This window comes from Eschscholzia californica, unplaced genomic scaffold, assembly GCF_041429995.1.
Source record: "Eschscholzia californica isolate CP2 unplaced genomic scaffold, dmEscCali1.0.p SCAF_3, whole genome shotgun sequence".
In the NCBI taxonomy this organism is placed as follows: domain Eukaryota; kingdom Viridiplantae; phylum Streptophyta; class Magnoliopsida; order Ranunculales; family Papaveraceae; genus Eschscholzia; species Eschscholzia californica.
In genome coordinates this window covers 66,293,281-66,312,998 of record NW_028238420.1, presented here as the reverse complement: position 1 = coordinate 66,312,998, position 19,718 = coordinate 66,293,281, and the positions used below count along the sequence as shown (strand labels likewise).

At 37.6% G+C, this 19,718-nt stretch overlaps 3 protein-coding genes and 1 long non-coding RNA gene across 4 annotated transcripts; 3 read left to right on the top strand and 1 right to left on the bottom strand.

The window, feature by feature from the left end:
• Positions 1-1,390: 1,390 nt before the first annotated feature.
• On the top strand, positions 1,391-6,275 carry CXIP1 (CAX interacting protein 1). The gene is made up of 4 exons (XM_086666164.1): positions 1,391-1,649; positions 2,369-2,826; positions 2,916-3,185; positions 6,096-6,275. The coding sequence occupies exons 2-4, from the start codon at positions 2,550-2,552 to the stop codon at positions 6,149-6,151; spliced, it is 603 nt and encodes a 200-aa protein (XP_086522290.1). The 5' UTR covers positions 1,391-1,649; positions 2,369-2,549; the 3' UTR covers positions 6,152-6,275.
• Positions 6,276-6,575: 300 nt separating this feature from the next.
• RAD52-2 (cobalt ion-binding protein) lies at positions 6,576-9,628 on the top strand. Its single transcript, XM_086666163.1, has 4 exons — positions 6,576-7,807; positions 7,900-7,937; positions 8,108-8,199; positions 9,269-9,628. The coding sequence occupies exons 1-4, from the start codon at positions 7,317-7,319 to the stop codon at positions 9,413-9,415; spliced, it is 768 nt and encodes a 255-aa protein (XP_086522289.1). The 5' UTR covers positions 6,576-7,316; the 3' UTR covers positions 9,416-9,628.
• Positions 9,629-11,998: 2,370 nt separating this feature from the next.
• Positions 11,999-12,637, top strand: LOC147553577 (uncharacterized). Its single transcript, XR_015236963.1, has 3 exons — positions 11,999-12,127; positions 12,279-12,361; positions 12,463-12,637. It is a non-coding gene; the product is annotated as an uncharacterized LOC147553577 (long non-coding RNA).
• An 11-nt stretch (positions 12,638-12,648) lies between these two features.
• MCM2 (minichromosome maintenance (MCM2/3/5) family protein) lies at positions 12,649-19,235 on the bottom strand. Its single transcript, XM_086666159.1, has 18 exons — positions 18,603-19,235; positions 18,311-18,504; positions 18,043-18,221; positions 17,349-17,527; positions 17,052-17,241; positions 16,715-16,934; positions 16,413-16,620; positions 16,188-16,322; positions 15,913-16,104; positions 15,651-15,823; positions 15,387-15,575; positions 15,188-15,304; positions 14,303-14,387; positions 14,076-14,225; positions 13,769-13,894; positions 13,473-13,655; positions 13,135-13,296; positions 12,649-13,040 (listed from the first exon to the last, which is right to left on the bottom strand). Exons 1-18 carry the CDS (start codon positions 18,603-18,605, stop codon positions 12,924-12,926), a joined length of 2,802 nt encoding a protein of 933 aa, XP_086522285.1. The 5' UTR covers positions 18,606-19,235; the 3' UTR covers positions 12,649-12,923.
• Positions 19,236-19,718: the final 483 nt, after the last annotated feature.

The following is a 19,718-nucleotide window of genomic DNA, read 5'->3' as shown; positions in this document are numbered from 1 at the left end:
AGGGAAGAGTTTTAATCTTTTGAACAGGCAGGTGTCAAGTGTCAATAATGATACACTTTCACAAGTGAAGAAATTGAGAATGTCCAAATATTTTTGGTCTCCAATTAAAATATCTAAAATAGTCCTATGTCATTCATGTCAAGTCTAAGAGCATCTCCAATGCAAAACTCAAAAAAATCTCTATTCATCCTATGTGTCAAGTTTCAATTGAGATTCTCACTCTTAGGTGGCGGTAATAGAGATTCTCAATTTTTTTGTGTCTCCAATGCAAAACTCTAAACTTATCTTATTTACTTATGTGATGACATAGTTATTTTAGTAACTAAATAATTAGTTATTTTAGAAAATATAGAAGACTTGATTTCTATTGGTTGAAAATCAAATATTGATGAGTTGGACAATTAGAGATATCTCAAGAGGACACTCAGAAAATAGAGTGTCCTCTTGAGATATCTCTATTCCACCCTCGACATGTCATCTTAGAGATCCAAATAGAGTGTTGCATTGGAGAGGATTTTTAAGAAAAAACTCTAAAAATCCTAAGTGGCACTCAGAGTTTCTAAGATTGAGTGTTGCATTGGAGATGCTCTAACATGAGTGGTTTAGAGCATCTCTAATGCAAAACTCAATCTTAGAAACTTGGAGTGCAGCATAGGATTTTCTAAGTTTTTCTTAAAAAATCATCTCCAATGCAAAACTCAACTAAGATCTCAAAGATGATGTGTCAAGATTGGAATAGAGATATCTCAAGAGGACACTCTATTTTCAGAGTGTCCTTTTGAGATATCTCTAATTGTCCAACTCATCAATATTTAAATTTCAACCAATAGAAATCAAGTCTTCGTATATTTCCAAAATAATTAATTATTTTTTTACAAAAATAACCATGATACGTAAGTAAAATAAAAGAGTTTAGAGTGTTGCATTGGAGACATACAAGAATTGAGGATCTCTATTTTCGACACCTAGGAGTGAGAATCTCAATTGGAACTTGACAAATAGGACGAATAGAGATTTTTTTGAGTTTTGCATTGGAGATGCTCTTAGATTTTAAAGTTAAATGGGTAATATTCCGAGACGCTCAATATGGTAAAATTTGTTTAATATCCTTTTGAATGTCTCATATACTATTTCTACATCATTATTCCTTTTGAATGTCTCATATACTATCTCTACATCATTATTGAAGGCCAAAACTCTAAAAATTCGATACATTTCTCTCCTCTCTCTTGCTTTTGCATTGAAATTGATGGGGTTCATGTGAAAAAAAAATTTGATTTTTTACTGAGTAAGTTACTCTCTTCAAACTAGTGTTTAGTAGTCTGTATCTTCACACACATGTCTGTGCCAAGATCGGTACTTTTTTCTCACACATGTTGCCTCTTTTTGAGAGAGTGCCAATATTGTTACTCTTTTCTCACACATGTCTATTTTCACCGAGCCTCTTTTTGAGAGAGTGCCAAGATCGTTATTGTTTTCTAGTTGGTAGAAACTTACCCTCGCAAGGAATTCTGGTGCCTTTGAATATGAGAATGGAGATGGCCTAATGGGTTAGTCGCATTCAATTACATCATATTTTTCATGTGTATGTCAAAGAAGGCAATATGTTTGTTTTTGTTGTTGTTGCAATTCAAGGCATATGTTAGAGGGTGTTTGATTTTCGCACTTATTAAGTGAAAATCACTTAATAAGTGCGGGCCGGCAATTTTAGGGCGTTTGATTTTTCACTTAATAAGTGAATATCACTTGTAAGTGGGGTCAAAGTAAGTGCAAAAAAGTAAGCTCCAACTTGGAGCTTATTTTTTTGCACTTACTTTCTAAGTGCTAAAAAGGACATTTTTATCCTTCTTCGAATATAATAATTACCAATATAATTATAACTAAAAAGAAAATCTTAAACAATTGATAAGTAAAAAAATCTTTATGACTTTAGCGATGACTCTTTTCCTTCTTCACTCATCCTTCACCTAAGTTTTTCTTCTAATTTTTTTCGCATCTCTTCCTTCATTAATCACGGAACCACCCAAACTCCATGACACAACGTAGTAAGTTTTTTCTCGTTCATAATTCTTAATTATTTGAGGTCAATATTTTCAACACAAAGTATTTATAAATCGTAATTATCTTGTATCCAAACTCGCGAGCATAACGAATTAGCATGAAATGCTAAAATGTAACTACTTTAAGGTCAAAATAGACAATTTCTCATTTTTATGACATTTAAAATTAACATAAAAACAAAAATCAAACACTTAGAAATGATGGAAAACAAACGCCATAGCACTCACAAGTGATATCACTTACTAAGTGATAATCACTTAGTAAGTGCTAGCACTTATAAGTGCTAAAAAATCAAACACCCTCTTAGAGAGATCATTCCTTTCTTTTTGGGTGGTTGAGACTTGAAGAACTTTTTAGAGAGATCATTCCTTTCTCTCTCTCTCTCTCTCTATATCCCTTCCCTTGGCGGTGGTGGTGGTTCAGGTACAACCTCAGGTAGGCCTTATTCAATTATTCCGACCAGTACGTGTAGGAGAGAGAGAGAGACGATGGAGATGACGATGATAAAGAGCGGAAGTACTACTAGTAGTAGGTGTTATTATAGTTTGGCGGCTTCTCAACCTAAGTCCTCCTACTATTTCAATCTCTCTTATTCTCCTCCAATCATCTTCAGTAATAATTGCACAATCTCCACCAGCCGATCATCGGTGGTACCCATTCAGAGTTGCAAAATCTCTTCTTCTTCAACTGCTATCGGAGGAGGAGGAGGAGGATTTGGGGGTTATTGGTCCTCCAAGCGGAGTTCCTCCTTTCGCTGTTTCTCTGGTACGTACTACTACTACTACTAGTAATCATGATTGATAAAAATACCCTAAAATACAGTTGAACCCTAAATAGTGAAATAATTGATGCAGCATTAACTCCGGAGCTGAAGACAACATTGGATAAAGTGGTGACATCAAACAAAGTAGTAGTTTTTATGAAGGGAAACAAGGATTTCCCCCAGTGTGGTTTTTCAAACACTGTCGTTCAGATACTCAAATCCCTCAATGTTCCTTTTGAGACACTAGACATCTTGGAGAACGATTTACTCCGCCAATCCCTCAAACTCTATTCCAATTGGCCTACCTTCCCTCAGCTCTACATCGATGGTGAATTCTTCGGTGGTTGTGACATTACCATCGGTCAGTATTACTACCTACTCTTCCATCATTTACTACTAGTTGTATACTTGTATATGTATAAATAATATTATATCCCCCGCCCCATTCAACCACCAAACTTGATTGTATAATACCATACTACATGTTGAGCCCTTCCTTCCTAGAAACTAGTACTAGTAGTATTTATACACCGTTTGAGTATCCGAGCTCTCTGTTGTTGTTGTTGTTGTTTCCCATCTATCCACCTTAGTTAGGAACATCTGCACGTGCCAAGCTTAGTAAGAGCAAGTCCAACCCCAGCCTGTCTTAGGCCGAAAAAACCACTTTTTCACCTAAAATTATTGGCCTCAGCTCAGCCTCTAAAATTCAGCTCCAACCCCAGCCTCTCTTGAGGCCGAAAATTTGAATTTGGAATTTCCCAATTTACTAATAAAATTCAATTAAACAAACATCGATTACAACTAATAATTGATTAAAAATTTAAAACTACTTAAATACGACTAAACAACACTAGAAAAATTAATTAAAAATAACTAGAAGGGGTTTCTTGGGTCTCTTGGTGCACCGTTGAACAAAGCCTCTCGCGCCGCTAAAAGCATTTGTTGAGCATGTTCGTCGAGAGACCTAATATCAATCTTCATTAATTCCACCGCATATTGTCGGTTCGCCACCTCCGTTTGCACCCGTAGAAAATCTTGTTGCACCTTTAGGGTCTCTTGTTGAACCCGTACTGCTTCACTCAAAGTTAATGTTCTTTGTTGGGAATCTTCTTCTCTTTTTTCCCAATATCCCTCACTGGGAGTTTTTGAAGCGGTAGAATGTGTGGATGGTTCGCCAACTCTTGCATTTGCTTTGGCTTGTTTACGGCCAATTGGTCTTTCTTCCGATGGATTGGTATTAGAATCTCTTTTACCGGATGTTGACTCTCCTGGCATGTCTGCCATCCACTTGTTGTGTGTCATCAAAATTTTGTAAACATGTAGGAACCTAAACCCTTTACCTTGATGATTTTTTTTATACATTTCGATAGCTCTTTGTAACTAAAATAAACAAAATATATATATAAGTATATATTATGAATGAAGTGAAAAGATAGAAAAAAGAAATTAAAAAGTTAGAAACAATTACCCGGTCATAATCGTTTTCTCCGCTTTTTGGAACTTTATTTATTATCCTCAAAGTCGATATAAAACTTTGACATTCCGAGCTTATCTCACTGAAACGAGATTTACAACTTCTAAGTGTGCGTTGAAACTTTGCACTCGCATTATATTCATCCGATATTTTTTGCCAAAATACTTTATATTTTTGGCTATTTCCGACAACCGCATCAAATGTTATTTTCAAATAACAATTAGTAAGTAAAATATCTTCATCCGCCTTATACGGTTCCCGTTTAGCCTTTGTCGAAGACGTCCCTCCTTGCACACAAGAATCCTCACATACTTCATAATCATCAACTCCTAATTGAGCCGACGGGTAAGTAGAATTAGGGGACAACATTTCCATATAACTTTGGTTATCGAATTCGTTGATGTCTAATGGATCCATGGGTGAACAAATGAAAAGATAAAAAAAAAATTGAAAGAAAGAGAGATAGAAATGGAGAGGAAGTTGCAAGAGATGGAGAGAAAGAAAGAGAGATAGAAATGGAGAGGGTGAGAAATGAAATTGATCCAACCCCTATTTATAGGGGTTGGATCAATTTCTGGCCGTTGGATTTGCTCCAACGGCTAGATCTAGCCGTTGGAGCAAATCCAACGGCTAGGGGAGATGCCCCAAGTGACCGTTGGAAGCCCCAACGGTCACTTGGGGCTTCATTCAGTCGCCCCTAAAGTAAGGGGCGACTGAATGTCCGGCCCCAGCCTCCGCTCCAAGGGGCTGGGCTTGGAGCGGGGGGCTGAGGCCAATAATTTGAATTATTGGCCTCAGCCCGGCTGGGGTTGGACTTGCTCTAAGCACCGAATCCTTATGGCTAGGCTGTGGAGCCTTCGCCCAGAACAAAACACCGTACCTATGGGCTTGGTTCTGAAGTGGCAAAAGCGGGTACATTATAAAAAACTGCTAAGGCTTGGGGCGTTACACATACTGAACTTGTCTTATCTGTCCCCCCTCCCTCTCAAAAACACATTTTTTCAAGAAGCCCGTTGGATATGAAAAAAAAAATAGGCAAAGTCCGACCACATACAATCTTCTACAGTATTTTCTTTCTTTGTTCTGATTCACCGGACGGACAATAACAAGGCCATCATCTCCCCATCATTGAACACATTACAAGAGAGAAGATTGATTTCTGTTGACTCCTCCCCCATTAGTTAATAACTCAGGAACCCTAACCACTGCAGGAAGTGAGACAGTTACAAGATATAACCTTTTCGTTTCTAGGGTCATTTGGCGTCCATCCTTTGCAGTGATGTTACGTAAATCTGTCTATCTCCCACTCTGTGTTATTGAAGTCTCTTTCTTATCCCAACTTATACCCAACGTCGAACTGCGTGGACTGCCTAATTTCCTTATGTAATTACATCTTTTGCAATTGGTAGCCTTTTGAAATTTGGATAGCTGTCGGTTTCCAAGCACACACCTGACGTAAATCTTATTTATTTTGCCCCTTCATGGGCTTGAATACTATGCGTCTTCCAGTTGTAAATGGTAATCCCAGAGATAGCATAAGGCTGTTATAGATGCACCAAATCGCAGTTGTACGCTTCTATGGAACTGCAACCAGCCAAATAACTCTGGAAGGGAATAGACATAATGAGATCTAGTACGTCATCATATATGTGACGGGGCGAAATGATCATATGGACAAGTTAGCCTCCTTCATATTTAAAGTGCTCTGACTGTTGATAAATTATCAGTTGTTTATCTTTGGGTGCGCAAGTGGTTTTGATTGTTGGTTTCGTAATTGTAACATTGATTCTGCAACAGAAGCGTACAAGAGCGGGGAACTGCAGGAGGTCCTGGAGAAGGCAATCTGCTCATGATGATTTAATGTTTTTCAAATTTGATGATTTGAGTCTGTCATAGAATACTCAGTTAAGTTGTGTGTAATAATCACTGGTATTTGAAAATTGCAATTGTTATGTACTACTAAGCAAGTTCTGCAAATCCAAGCTTATCTTCCTCCATATATATATATATATATGTGTGTGTGTGTGTGTGTGTGTGTACAAGTGTGAAGAAAAGCACCACCTCTTGGTACTAGGATTGTGATGGTAAATACTGCAAATTGTGATGGTATATCTCTATTATTTATTCAGTCATGCATGGTATGCCTGTCTAATAGGGAGGGAGGGGTATGTCTTTTTTTACCAAGTTGGTTAGGCGTGTAAGTTGGGTGGAGACTGGAGAGAGGTTGTTGGTGAGTGGTGAAATTAGAGGTGAGTGTGGCATTAGTTAGGTGTGTGTGTGTGTGGGGGGGGGGGGGGGGGGGGGGGGGGGGTGGCATTATTCTTCTCCCAAATGGGGTGGGCGGGTGGGGGGGAAGAAAAAAAAGAAAAAAAGGCATGAGTTGATGAAAAGGGAAGGAAGATGAGAGGTGATGGCAACTTGGCAAAATAAAGAGGGGATGTGAACTTACAAAAGGGTGTTGTTGTTTATATGGAACCCAATATACTACTACTAGAATAGATAGTAAACACATACTCATAGAGGATTGGGATACCAAACACATACTCATAGAGGATTGGATTGGGGATTGGAACCCCATTCTTCTCCCAAATGGGGTGTTGTTGTTTAAATGTCTAAATGAGAGAGTGGGATACCAAACAGATACTGATAGAGGATTGGGGATTGGGGATTGGTGGTGGTACTAACAAGAGACAAGTCAGTGGTCTCTTCAACTTGTTTGTAAGGTTGGTAGGTAGTGGTAGTAGGTATGGAAAAGAATTACTACCACTAGTATTAGTATTTGATTTAGTAGTGCTGCCTGCCTGCTGCACCAAACACACTTGACTCATCATCCTATACATACATACATACATACATACACGTCTTTACCAACTCCCTTGATAGAGAGACTAATAAGCGAGCGAGATATCTCTTTCATCAAAAAAAAAAAAAAAAAAGCGAGAGATCTCTCTTGTTTTGTTCGCCTCTAAAACTCTCTCTCTCTCTCTAAAACTCTCTTTCTTTCTCTGGATCTCGATCATGGCGGCCTTAACAACTACAAGCTTTGTCTCTAAAGAGGCAGTAGTAGTAAAGGTAGGCAATCGAATCACCTCCTCTTCCTTTTCTAATTCCTCGTCTTTGGGGTTTTTGAATACAACAACAACAAGAACAACAAGAAGAACAAGAGCTGTAGCTGCTTCTTTTATCAGATGCGAGGAGGAAGTAGTAGTAGCAGGTTGGATTGGTCGTTCATCTTCTGTTGGTGGTGGTGGCGTGATTTGTTGTTGGGGTGGTAGTAGAAGAACAAGGGATCATAATAATAATAATAATAATAGTAGTGGAAGAAGAAGAAGAAGGGGATCAATATCATCATCATCAGTATCAGGAGGAGGAGGAGTTCCTAATTCGAATTACGTAGTACCTCTAGACAAGTCATCATGCATCACCAGACCCCTCGCTGAGATCCTAAGAGATCTCAATAAGAAGGTCTCCGATAAGATCGTCAAACCCGGCACAAATTGCATCCCTTGGTCTCTTTCTCTCTCTCTCAATTACTTTCTCATCATCTTACTAGTACTAGTACTACAAACCCTAATCATAGATTCTTATTTGATTTGTGTAGGTACCATGCTAATCGGATGTTGAGCTTTTTCGCTCCAGGTAGGTAATCAACTTCTTCTTCTTCTTCTTTAATACGAGTAATAGATTTTGCATTTCTTCTTCTACATGAATACATATACCCCCCCTCTCCTCCCTATGGGGGGCTATGGGGGGAATTTCTAGCCTACACATACTCTAATCCAAGTGAATGAATTCTCTTCCCTCCTCAGGTTGGTGTGGAGAAATACGTGATGTTATTTTCTCTGATAATGGTAATGTCACTGTTGTGTATCGCGTAACTATACGTGGATTTGACGGAGAAGTATGTCTTCCCTTTGTTACTCCACTATTTATCTTTTTTTTTTTTGCTCCCTATTCTTCATTAGGAGTTTCATATTCCAATTTACATATGGACAATTCCGCTATAAGTAACCTGTAACCAATATGATTAATTAATGTTAGAAAATATTGCCTTGTGCTTCTTCAAGGTATAATATACTAATAATATGGTACAAGTATGATATATATCTCTCTAATGAGGAAGTATAGGTTCCTTTCGAGTAAACACCTAATTCAGTGTATAGATAGATGGTGGGTGGTGGAGAAATCAGAACCTCCTATTCGCCCGAAACAAGTATTATAATTTGTAACATGTTAGCTTTCAACAAAATAAATAACAAAATAATGTGCCTTTTTCTTATGGAGCCTTAATCCATCTAGAAGACCTGGGTGATAGTTGACGGATAGTCACCCTTACGAGATACTCTACAAAACCGTATATACATGAGATTTTCACCTCATACAACTCAACGATATTAAGGATGATCATTACCACCATGACTGAATATGTGGGCACTATTGCACAAGGTAGATTTGAAAAAAGTTGCAAGTAATGGGAAGGTTAGAGTTTTAAAAAGGACACATAAAGTCTAAACTATCTGACGAGCCATATTCACTTAATATACTTGAACGAGAGTATATGTATATTACTATTAGAAATCAAACCTGGTCTAGTGGTGGTAACAGTGGACCGTGGTTTGCTCTTTTAGTCATGATCATATAGTAATTAATAGTATTGTTCGGGTAATCTTTACTGAACTTGCACGTGTAACTAACTATTCTCAGAATTTGTAAAAAATTCATAGTCTGCCTCACCTTACGGTTCAGTGCTAGATTTGGGTTGTAGAAATTCTCTATTGCTGAAAGAGTGACTAGAAGAAAGACATAAAACTAAAAAGAACGATACAGCAGCCAAAAGTAAAGATATTGGTTGGATGAATACTGAATTTCCTTTCTTGGGCAGGATGAGAGTCTCAAATTATGATGATTCTTTTCAAGTCAAAATATGGAAACTGTCTAATTGATATTTCAATGTTATGTAATATATACAGGCACATCGTGAATCGGCTGGAACAATATCTACAAGTGATAGCCAGATTGAAGACCCAGTTGCTGCAGCTGAAGAGATAGCATTTTGCAGAGCCTGTGCTCGGTTTGGCCTTGGCTTACACTTGTATCATGAAGATGAGACGCTATGAGAGAGAGATAAAAGTGAGGGATCCTTTTTTTTTTTTTTTCTCATCTCAATTATGTATTTGTCAGTTCCTAATAACACTAGTGAGTCTCCACTTCCCAGTGGAAACTATCCCATATGTTTACTACTATGCTATTTCTCAGACAACATCATATTTTCACCTGTTGTAAATATTGATATTAAGATCGACAAGAATTCAGAGTGCGTCTTTGTGAAATAACTGAGTAAAGCTTATCTCAGTGGCTTTGAATTGGCCTGATCTTTTGTACCCAGCAGACAAAGAGTTTTATTATAGGATAAGTCTACCCTTGTGGTATCTCAGAGTCCTTCAATTCTAATCCTTTAAGCCTTAAATGTACAAGGGCAAACATTATGGAATAGAAACATGCCAGAGTATGTTTTGGAGTTGGTCATCCAGTGGAATAGATTTCAGTTCAGGTGTCGTCTTATTTGTCCTTTTTGCCTCTGCAACCTGGTTTGGGGCAAACTTGGTTTGAGGGATTTTACCCCAGAATCATGCAGCCATGACAAACTTAAAAGTCTAAAGTCTGGATGGGTCCCCAGATCTTACCCATCAAACTCCTTTTATATGAACATTGGGACTCTGCTTTTGAATTTTTTTCTCAAACTCCATCACCACCACCATTGTATGGCCATCACCACCACAACCACCTCCATCACCAAAGATCTATCATCGCATTTGCCACAATAGTCATCATGAAGTTGTGTGAGTGAAATAAAATGAATTATCTATATGAAAAAGAAAAACAAGAAATGAAAAAATAAATTATGTTGTCATATTAATTTTTTTTTTTAAATAATAAATAATTATTTTTGTCAAATATACTTCACTTTATTAAAGCAGAACTCCTAATTTTGTTTGCCAAACTTGGCTAAAATTTCTATTGATAAAGTATGCGCCTAAATGCCCTAATGGAGAAGGGTCGGGATGGGTTTTTGTAGTTTTATTATATATACAGTAGTAGTATCATTTTCATTTTTTTTATTGTACCAGGTTATTTGGTAAAAGTCATAGTAGATGATGGAGTATCATCAGGATTGAACATGACATTTCTTTTAATGTTGTTGAAATTTATCCATTAATCCACCCATGCTGGCCATGTGATCAACAATCAAGTCTTTAATGGAAAATTTGGTCAAATCTATATAATAAAAGTATGATTAATATATATCTCTCTCTATGGTGTGTTTGTAACGATACGGCCGAACATGTTTTGATTAATTCGGTTTTCATCCTCATTTTTTTCCTCTTTAAATACCCCTTTCTCACTTTCCCCACCTCAACCTAACATCAATCAATCCTTCTCTCTCTTTCAATGGCTATGATGCAAAAATTTGTTGAATATTTTGTAGTAAGTACTAGAACCTCCCTCTTCTTATTCAGGCCTTGTGGTTTTAAATGATTTTTAATGGCTCAGCGAAAGGTTACCTGTTTTCCAGAACTAGAAGAAGCTACTTACATAGATTGTAGAGCAAAATAAATAAATAAATAGTGTTCTTTCTCTTTTACCACTATCACCGCACCATACCACCATCGTTATACTAACATTCCCTCGTCCACCACTAGTCTTTCTTTTTATTGTTAGCAGTTTTTAGTTTATGATCTGCTACAATTGCTTGGCATAGTGCTTGCAGTTTTAGTCATTACTTTTGTTGAAATTAATCAAGTATATATATATATATATATATATATATATATTTTTAAATTATTTGTATATATATGTATAGGTTGATGCCTTCACATCGTCGGCATTCAAAGGCAACCCAGCGGCAGTTTGTCTATTGAAAGAGAAAAAAATGATGCATGGATGGTGAATGTTGCTCGGGAGTTTAATCTCCCCATGACAGCATTTGTAATAAGCAAGAGGGATACTATTATTGATCACAAAAAAAGATTATCAAATTATGACAAGTTTGATATTAGATGGTTCACCTCAGCTAAAGAGGTACTACAATATTCAAATTTTAATTAATTTTGTGTCTTGTTTTAGTTTAAAAGTAATTTTGAATTTGATTTTTTAACCTTTTTACTCCTAAATGAATTAATTTTTATTTTGAATTTCCCATGCATATAGTTGAGTTTGCAATAATAATATTATGTGTAGGTTCTTATCTGCGGTCACGCAACCATGGCTGCTGCCCACGCATTGTTCGCGAACGGCAAGGTGAAATCGAATGTCATTGAGTTTTCATCTCCATATGGGATTTTGACCGCACAAAAGGTTCCTGAGAAAATAAATGAATTCATGATCGAATTAGATCTCCCGTTAATTGGAACTGGCCGTTGTGATTCCAAAGATTTCCCATCTTTGCCCGGTGACCCTTAATGGTGCTAATGTGGTCGATGTCAAGAAAGCTATGCTGACTGGAGACCTCATTGTATTTCCTCTCAACTCATATTGTTTTATTCCTTCATTTTAATATTATAATGAAATATTTAAATTGTAATAATAATGAATTACATTAGAAATTCACTATTAAAAATAATATTACTTGATGACCTTAGAAATTAAAGTGAATAATGTTACAGGTCGAAGTATCCTCTGCAAAAGAAGTTGAAGGTTTGAAACCCGATTTTGAAGAGATTCAAAAGGAAAGTATAGGTAGAGGAATACTCATAACGGCACGTGCTCCTCCTGAATCTCGATTTGACTTCATATCGAGAGTTTTTCTTCCGAATACAGGCATCGATGAGGTAACAACAACAACAACAACTGTGTGATGATCAGTGAAAATAGTATCCCTCTCTAGCTAGCTCATGACTATGCATACAAATGAGTAAAATAATAATAGGATTAAAAACCCTCCCTTACTTAGCATGCATTATACTAAGTATCATTTTTCAGGATCCAGTATGTGCAGTGGACATTCTGTGTTAGGAGACTACTGGAGTAAGAAATTAGGAAAATCTGATTTAGTAGCCTACCAGGTACCACTACTATACTCTTTCCTTCTCTATCCGCAATCATTTTGTCATACAAAAAAAACAAAACTGATAGGCTATATCGATGGTGATTTGTAAATTGATAGGCGTCTCAAAGAGGCGGGCAAGTTGCCATTCATATACATGGCAAAAGGCAAAGGGTCCGTATTGGAGGGGAATCTGTGACTATAATGAAGGGTTTTGTGATTGTTTAACCTCACCATTCACATCTGGTCCGTGTAAAATGTATAAAATTCTTAATGGCAGAACTATTGATCTTAATCGTAAATGTATTTTTACAGAAACAGTCAAAAATTTCTTTCAAAATTCATTTTCAATAGTCAGGAGTGTATATGATGATGATGTTCTAATGCAAAACAAGCACATCCATTATATCCATACATTCAGCAATGCATTTAAATAGGTTTTAGTGTTTGGAACTGAAAACATCCATAATCTTTCTCAGCAACAGGAGGAGACTACTACTAATGCTAAAAGAAAAAAACAAGGAACCCTATCCGCCCTTAAAGAACCTTGAACCCAGTATAGTATAATAAGCAGAATTTCCTCATCTAGCAAGGTGATGCCTTATCACCCCTCGCTCTTCATCCAAGTGAAAATTGGCTCTAACAAACTGTGTGCTGTTAAAGAAGGGCCTCAGATCATACATCTCATAATCCTGTGCCTGCACACCACCACCACCACCAATTCAGACACTCATCTCAAAGCATTACTTATATATATATACATCAAGAAGAAACTATAGACATATCATTTACCTTGTTTCGCAATTCCTCCACCTTGACTTCGATATGGCTAAGCCCAGCAGTCGACCCATTCACAATCTCTTCAAAGTGTAATGCGTCCTTCACAAGCTCACGCAGAAGATACAGCAGCAACTCATTCTGATCCTTCTTGTATGTCATATACTTCTTGAAACTCTGCAACAGGTAAATCAATCAGCTTTCCTACTCTTGATTAATGGTCTGACAACTCATACCCCATTCCAACATAATAATAATAATAATAATAATGTCCTCCTTCAGCTTTTCTAATCAATTGTATGATTTCACTAACATAAATTACAAGGAAGAAAAAAGTTGAAGTTGTTTCTTACCCTCTGTAAAGCTTTCTGGACCCCAAATTTTTGTGTTGAAATGAAAGAATCCAGTAGAACACGTATGGCCATATCCACATCTTCCTGTTTCACATGTTGTCTAAGATGCATTCTAGCATGTGCCTCGGACATCCTTATCATTGACTCTATGTGCCTCACCGCTATCGGAACTCCTTGCCCATGCTACCAAGATGATTGAAAAATAACATTAATACTTCAATCTTGAAATGATCAAACATGAGAAAACATTGGTCCAAGTCATGACACTCAAAGAGTAATGATTAAGGTGATCTCACCGATGACTCTCTACGCAGTTCAGCATAAACATCTGTGAGCTTGTTCAAATCAGCATCATGTAATCTCGGAAACACGTTCAACTTGGCATAGGTTATGTATTTCTTCAGCATATCTTGGGAGAGTATCTAACCAGAAAAGAAAAATGATCTTGAATTAATTGTAATTTTTTTACCTAGGGGAGACTGACCGCTACACAATTAGAAAAAAGAAAAATCAACCAGGCTTATCTGAACCCTGTTCAGCAACAGGGTTCAGGCCGAGGTGATTCATTTCAACCTATACCAAGAACAGAGCTTAAGTCTTTACCTCATCGTCAACTGGCTCAGAAGCCAGACTAGGGTCTCCTTGGGAATTGCTTACCATATCATCTATGTTAACACCTTTTGCCTTCGACTTGAAGTGGCTATTGACAACAAAATTGGCAAGCATTTCGTCCGTTACCGGGTCAACAACATCCTGTATTAATCAACCATTGTCAAAAGCAGCTTCTGGAAGTATACCATACAATAAAAAAATCTCATCCAGAAAATGACCTTAACAACACAAAGGACATCAAAGCGAGAGATAATTGGATCAGTCAGCTCCACATTTTGCACAAAGGTCTTTGAAGAATCGTATCTAGAAACAAGTAAACAGAACAATTAGTGGAGGAAATAGCTGTACTGATAACAGATTGTGTGTGGAATGGTGTCTTAAGACAATGTTTAACAAATCATTTTTCCGCCTCGACCTGGTTTCTTTGCTAATGCGAGACGGTATAGAGTAGCTTCAATTTGATATATTATAATATAATAAGAACATTTCATTCTATCGATAGTATATTTTTGTTAAATTTGTTTGTAGTGCTACAACAAAGTTTTTTGCTAATGGTAAAGTTAAAGGATATAAATGTTCTTGGCCACTTCTATGGTTCTACCTTCTGACTACCTCTGAAAGTTGAAGAAAAATAGAGGAAAGAACAACAAAACTATCATTTGCCACTTAAAAGGACATGAGTTGTCACTTCACTGACTAGTCACTTAAAAGAACAACTGAATGTTGTCGACGTGTACACCCCTCTGCATACGAAGGTGTGAGTCTTGATGTAGTACACCTATATTTTGCTTAGGTGTGCGCATGTTATGCGCCTTTTCAAACATTGGTCTTAGATGCCAACAGTTGCTATTGGAAATTGATGGAAGCTGCACTATCCTTTGCACAACTCTTAGATGGATAGTTGATAGAAGATTTCCATTTAAAATATGTTTGATGTAATATCCAAAAGAGGCGTTTGTGAATATTTTTCACATATGGTCACACCCAAGACATAGCTAAGTGACTGCGCACTTGGATGTTACTTATAATACAATAGTGGCTGATGCAAAGCAAATACAGCAAAAGCCATTTTGTGTATCCTCATATTCAGTACATTTTCATACCTTCCTCCAATTGGATTTGCAGCAGCAATGACAGAGCAGCGAGCCTGGAGAGATGTGACAATTCCAGCCTTTGATATGCTAATGCTCTGTTGTTCCATAGCTTCGTGGATACTCACTCTGATTAAGAATATAGACTTTTCATGTACAAAACGTTCAAGTATATCTAGAATTTAAGAGATAACTTGTGTAATTCTCTTACCTGTCCTGATCGTTCATCTTGTCAAACTCATCAATCAGACAAATCCCTCTATCAGCTAGGACAAGTGCTCCTCCTTCAAGAGTCCACTCTCGTGTGATCGGGTCCTTGTGTACTGCTGCAGTAAGCCCAACAGCAGATGCTCCTTTTCCAGTTGTGTAAACAGCCCTCTGCCCTGTCTTTTCGACATACCTAAGAAAAAAACTCGCGAATAAGATACAAACAAAAAGGTAGTGGTCATATTTTTGTAGTCTAGTTTACTCTTACTTGAGGAATTGTGATTTAGCAGTTCCTGGATCTCCAAGGAGGAGCACATTTATGTCTCCTCGCAATCTATGTTTCCCTTCTACATTCTTCTCTTGGCCTCCAAACATGGCAAGAGCTAATGCAATTTTTATGTCCTCGTGGCCATATATTGATGGTGCTATGGACTTGACAATCTGAAAATATGAAAATTAAGCGTAATGTTAAGCATTTACCATCATTTATTGTCCTGGAGAAGTGACAAACAAAATTTTATAGAACAAACCCTTTCTCCGATTCTCGGATCCTTGGCCAACTTCTCAATTTCTTCTTTATCTTCCTGGGTAAGTTTGTAAGCAGAAAAGAGATCTTGCTTTTTGGTAACATAGTTTGCCTCTACCACCGTGGCGAACACAGGAAACCCATTTTTTGTATTCAAAGATAAATCGAAATTATTTGTATATATACCGGTGACTTCCTGAAAAATCATGAAAACAATCAGCTCGATATTACTAGATAGAACCGACGGTAAATGAACAGTAAATTTAAGCTAAAAATTACAATTTCTTCTCCAGGGCGAGCACAATCGATCAGATCATTCAAGAGTATCACTTCCTTGTATCTTGGGAGCCGACCAGCCGGCACAATTCCTGGACTCTCTTGGAGGGTAAGTTTCTGATAGTTTCTATAGATTGTCTGTTGCAAAGAACAAGAATTTATGGAAAAATTTGAGTGGTGAGTTTCAGGTCTTCAAGATCAATACAGAATGATGCTCAGTACACTGACCTGTTCAATGTTGACAGTGAATGGCCCTTTTGATGTACAATCAGGGCAAGATCCTACTTTGACTTCTGAATACGAGTTCTGGAAGAATGGTCCAAGAACAGCCCCACATTTGTTACAATCATACTTAACCTGTTGCAACTGGGGGAAAACCCCAGTTCGTCTGGTTACAACTCCTCCAATACGAATCATGGTGTTCAAATGGATCTGCCTGGAGCGCATTGACAAGTATAAATTGTTAAACTGTAAGATTGAAACGTACGAAATGAAACTACTTCCATCAACATGGAGAAGTTCTCAAATACCTTATGTTGCGGATTTGATCGTGCACTGGTAAGTTGGTTATCCGGACGTATATCTTCTGATGAATGTTCTTGTAGTTTGGATGTAGAGAAAATACAACATCCTTGGCAACGTCTTCCATGACCTCAAGAACAGATTGAGGCGCATCAGCAAGCCAAATGGCAATGTTGGGATGAACATATATAAACTGCTTATAATCAATCTCCAAGCTACATTTATTAGCTGCAAGAGGAGATGAACGAGTTCATAAAAGCGTATAATTTACGAGAGAAAGAAATAAAATTAAACAATTCATTTCTTCTTGCTACGTTATGATATTTGACATAAGTAATATCTAACCTGAAACCATCTCATTAATCAGTCGGATGTATTCAAGGTCTCCTTGTTGATTCTTTGGGTTCTCGTACGTTAGTAAGAACTCCCTAAATTTCCTCACAATAAGTTTACGCACTGGATCCATAGTTACCCACTCCCTCAGTGGTCCTTGGGCTTGTTCATACAGGTCATAGTCGTTTTGCTCATCCTCATCCTATTGAATGCAGATCATCATAGTTAAAAGAACATGCATATATACTACTAAGCTCAATAACAAGAGAAACGAGAGAAAATATCTCGAGGTTAGAGAGGCTTAGAAACCTCATATGCGTCATCTGTCTGATCAGTCATTGGTACATCATCCCTTGAGTGTCCTCCCTGTGATCTTCCAGGCGACGATTGCATGTCATCTGTATCATCATAGCTTCTGGGTTCTACTGGAGGTCTGAAATCAGCTCTAGACCTTTTAGGACGTCTGTAGTTAATATCCTCGTCTGTGTCTGCAACCAAAAGACTCGTTTAAAAATGGAACTAGGGAAATAGTATCTTTCAACACTAAATAAGAGTATATCAGTATTTAAGCATGAAGAAACTGAAAACCCCCATTGCTTATAATGAACGCAAAATTTCTCAGAAAAAATATAAATGGTTTTCTGGTTGTCTTCAGACCATAATTTGACCATCATCACTCTACCAAATGATGGTCCGCCGCTAGAAGCGGCCTCTTTGAGACCCTTCAGTCATTTTCTTTTTGTGAACTGCAATTGGTAAAAAAAAATGATCTAGTTCCATACACGATAAGAGAGAAAGTAGTTCTGTATAGTTCTCTTTACCTCCCTCTAATTACCATTTTTATATCCAACGAATGAATATGTTTATGGGGGGAAGCTTGTTTTGTATCGCTACTATTTTTCTTCTTCTATACCGGACCTAGAATGGGTACAACTAGCTGGACATGGAATTAATCTATTCAAAGGGTGAACCTAACAAAAGGGGGAAAGAGTTGTTTCCTTACCTTGGTCGTGCAGAAGACGTGGGAGCTTTCGACTAACAGTACGTTCATCTCTACCATCAAGCTCTACTTCAGCAGCTCTCCTGTCCTCCATGATCTGATCCAAATCCCTTTCGTCATCCACTGAATCGTCAATACCGACCGATTCGTATTGATCATTCTCCTCCATCTGACGGTAATCACTACATTTAATATACAAACACATCAAAAATAGGTATAGATTATAAAAATATACTAATAGAAAAATCTCATGGGTTTTTTTAGTTCTTACTCCAAATAGTTGTCATTGTAAAGATCCTCTCCTTCTTCTTCTTCCTCTACTTCCTCCGGTTCGTCTCTAATAATTTCAGGATCAACAGCGGCTTCATCGTCGGAGTAGGTCTCGGATGTCCGGCTAGTGTTAGGAGGAAGTCGATCGGTGCTAAAACCTGCAGATGTGGGGGAACCGGCATTGTCTGAATCGTCCTGTTGGAGATTAAATTAGGGCAAAAACTATTACTCCAGTAGAGACTGAAATCAAATCAAATAATAAGTAAATCGAGTGTGTAGAAAGAGTAAAATACCATTTTTAGGAGACTCCTTCGTCTCTCTTCTGCTTTCACTCGTTCAAGTTTGGTTTTTAGGGTTTCTCAGTGTGCACTTTGTTCTTGGTTGTTTGGCGGGAAATTTGGCGCCAAAAGTCACGTGTCTCTCTGGAAGAGACTTGTTCTTTTGATAACACTTTCACAACGTGGGTGAAGAAGACCCGCGGCGTACGATGTTTGACTGTTCAATTACAAAACTAAATTTTTCAATTTCAGATACCAACCAACAAGGGATAACGAGATCTTCAACCTTTAAAGAAGAATTTAGATACCAACCAACAACAGATGATTACAACACCAACTCTTCCTCTCTTTCTCTCAGTTTATTCGCCAAGACAAAGAACTCCCAATTTCTTTCTCCTTCTATCTTAACCCTAATACTATCTTCATGCCAAACCCTACTTCCTCCAATTTTTTGAGTTTCTCTTCCAGATCTATCACTAATTACTTTGAGATTTTGTTGGGATGGGTTAAAAATTGGAATAATTGGGTTTAATGATAATTATGGAGTGGGATAGTGATTCTGAAGGGGTTAGTGGTGATGATGAGGGATTTCTGTTGAATGATGATGGAGTGGTGGTGTGAGGGTGTGGAGTTACTATAACAAATGGCTGGTGATCTGGAGATGCTGGTGGTGATGTGGTGATGGTGGCGGCGGTTTTTTCTGGTGGTAACGGCGGTTTTCCGGCAACGGTTTCTTGGCGAGAATGGCGGCGGTTTTTCGGCGGTGCAGGCAGCTATTCGATGACGGAAGGTGTTTTCCGGAGACGGCGGCGGTTTTCCGGTGATGGCAACGGTGGTTATTTTCGTATTTGTATTGTGTTTTTGTCGACCTTTAGGGTCTTTTCATTCTCGATCTTTAGGATCTTTTTATCTTTCGACCTTTAGGGTCCTTTTATCGAGTCGGTGTCTAGTCCAATACTTTCTCTTCATGAGGCACTTTGCATTTAAAGGTATGTAACTCTCATGAAGTTTTCAAAAGAGAGAAATAAGAATATCATCCATGTAAAATCGTGATTTATCACTTATGAATGGAAATGTTTCCCTTGGTTTCAAAAAAAACAAAAGGGGGGTGCTATTTATAGAGCTAGTAAT

Excerpts from the sequence above, each read along its gene's own strand:
- RAD52-2 (XM_086666163.1), top strand. The coding sequence starts at position 7,317 with ATGGCGGCCTTAACAACTACAAGCTTTGTCTCTAAAGAGGCAGTAGTA. Across the intron at positions 7,938-8,107 it reads GTTGAGCTTTTTCGCTCCAG|GTTGGTGTGGAGAAATACGT; the intron begins GTAGGTAATCAA and ends TTCCCTCCTCAG. Across the intron at positions 8,200-9,268 it reads TACGTGGATTTGACGGAGAA|GCACATCGTGAATCGGCTGG; the intron begins GTATGTCTTCCC and ends TAATATATACAG.
- MCM2 (XM_086666159.1), bottom strand. Across the intron at positions 17,528-18,042 it reads ACGTCTTCTGCACGACCAAG|ACACAGACGAGGATATTAAC; the intron begins GTAAGGAAACAA and ends TTTTGGTTGCAG. Across the intron at positions 15,305-15,386 it reads AAGATGAACGATCAGGACAG|AGTGAGTATCCACGAAGCTA; the intron begins GTAAGAGAATTA and ends ATTCTTAATCAG.
- CXIP1 (XM_086666164.1), top strand. The coding sequence starts at position 2,550 with ATGGAGATGACGATGATAAAGAGCGGAAGTACTACTAGTAGTAGGTGT. Across the intron at positions 2,827-2,915 it reads CTCCTTTCGCTGTTTCTCTG|CATTAACTCCGGAGCTGAAG; the intron begins GTACGTACTACT and ends TAATTGATGCAG. Across the intron at positions 3,186-6,095 it reads TGGTTGTGACATTACCATCG|AAGCGTACAAGAGCGGGGAA; the intron begins GTCAGTATTACT and ends ATTCTGCAACAG.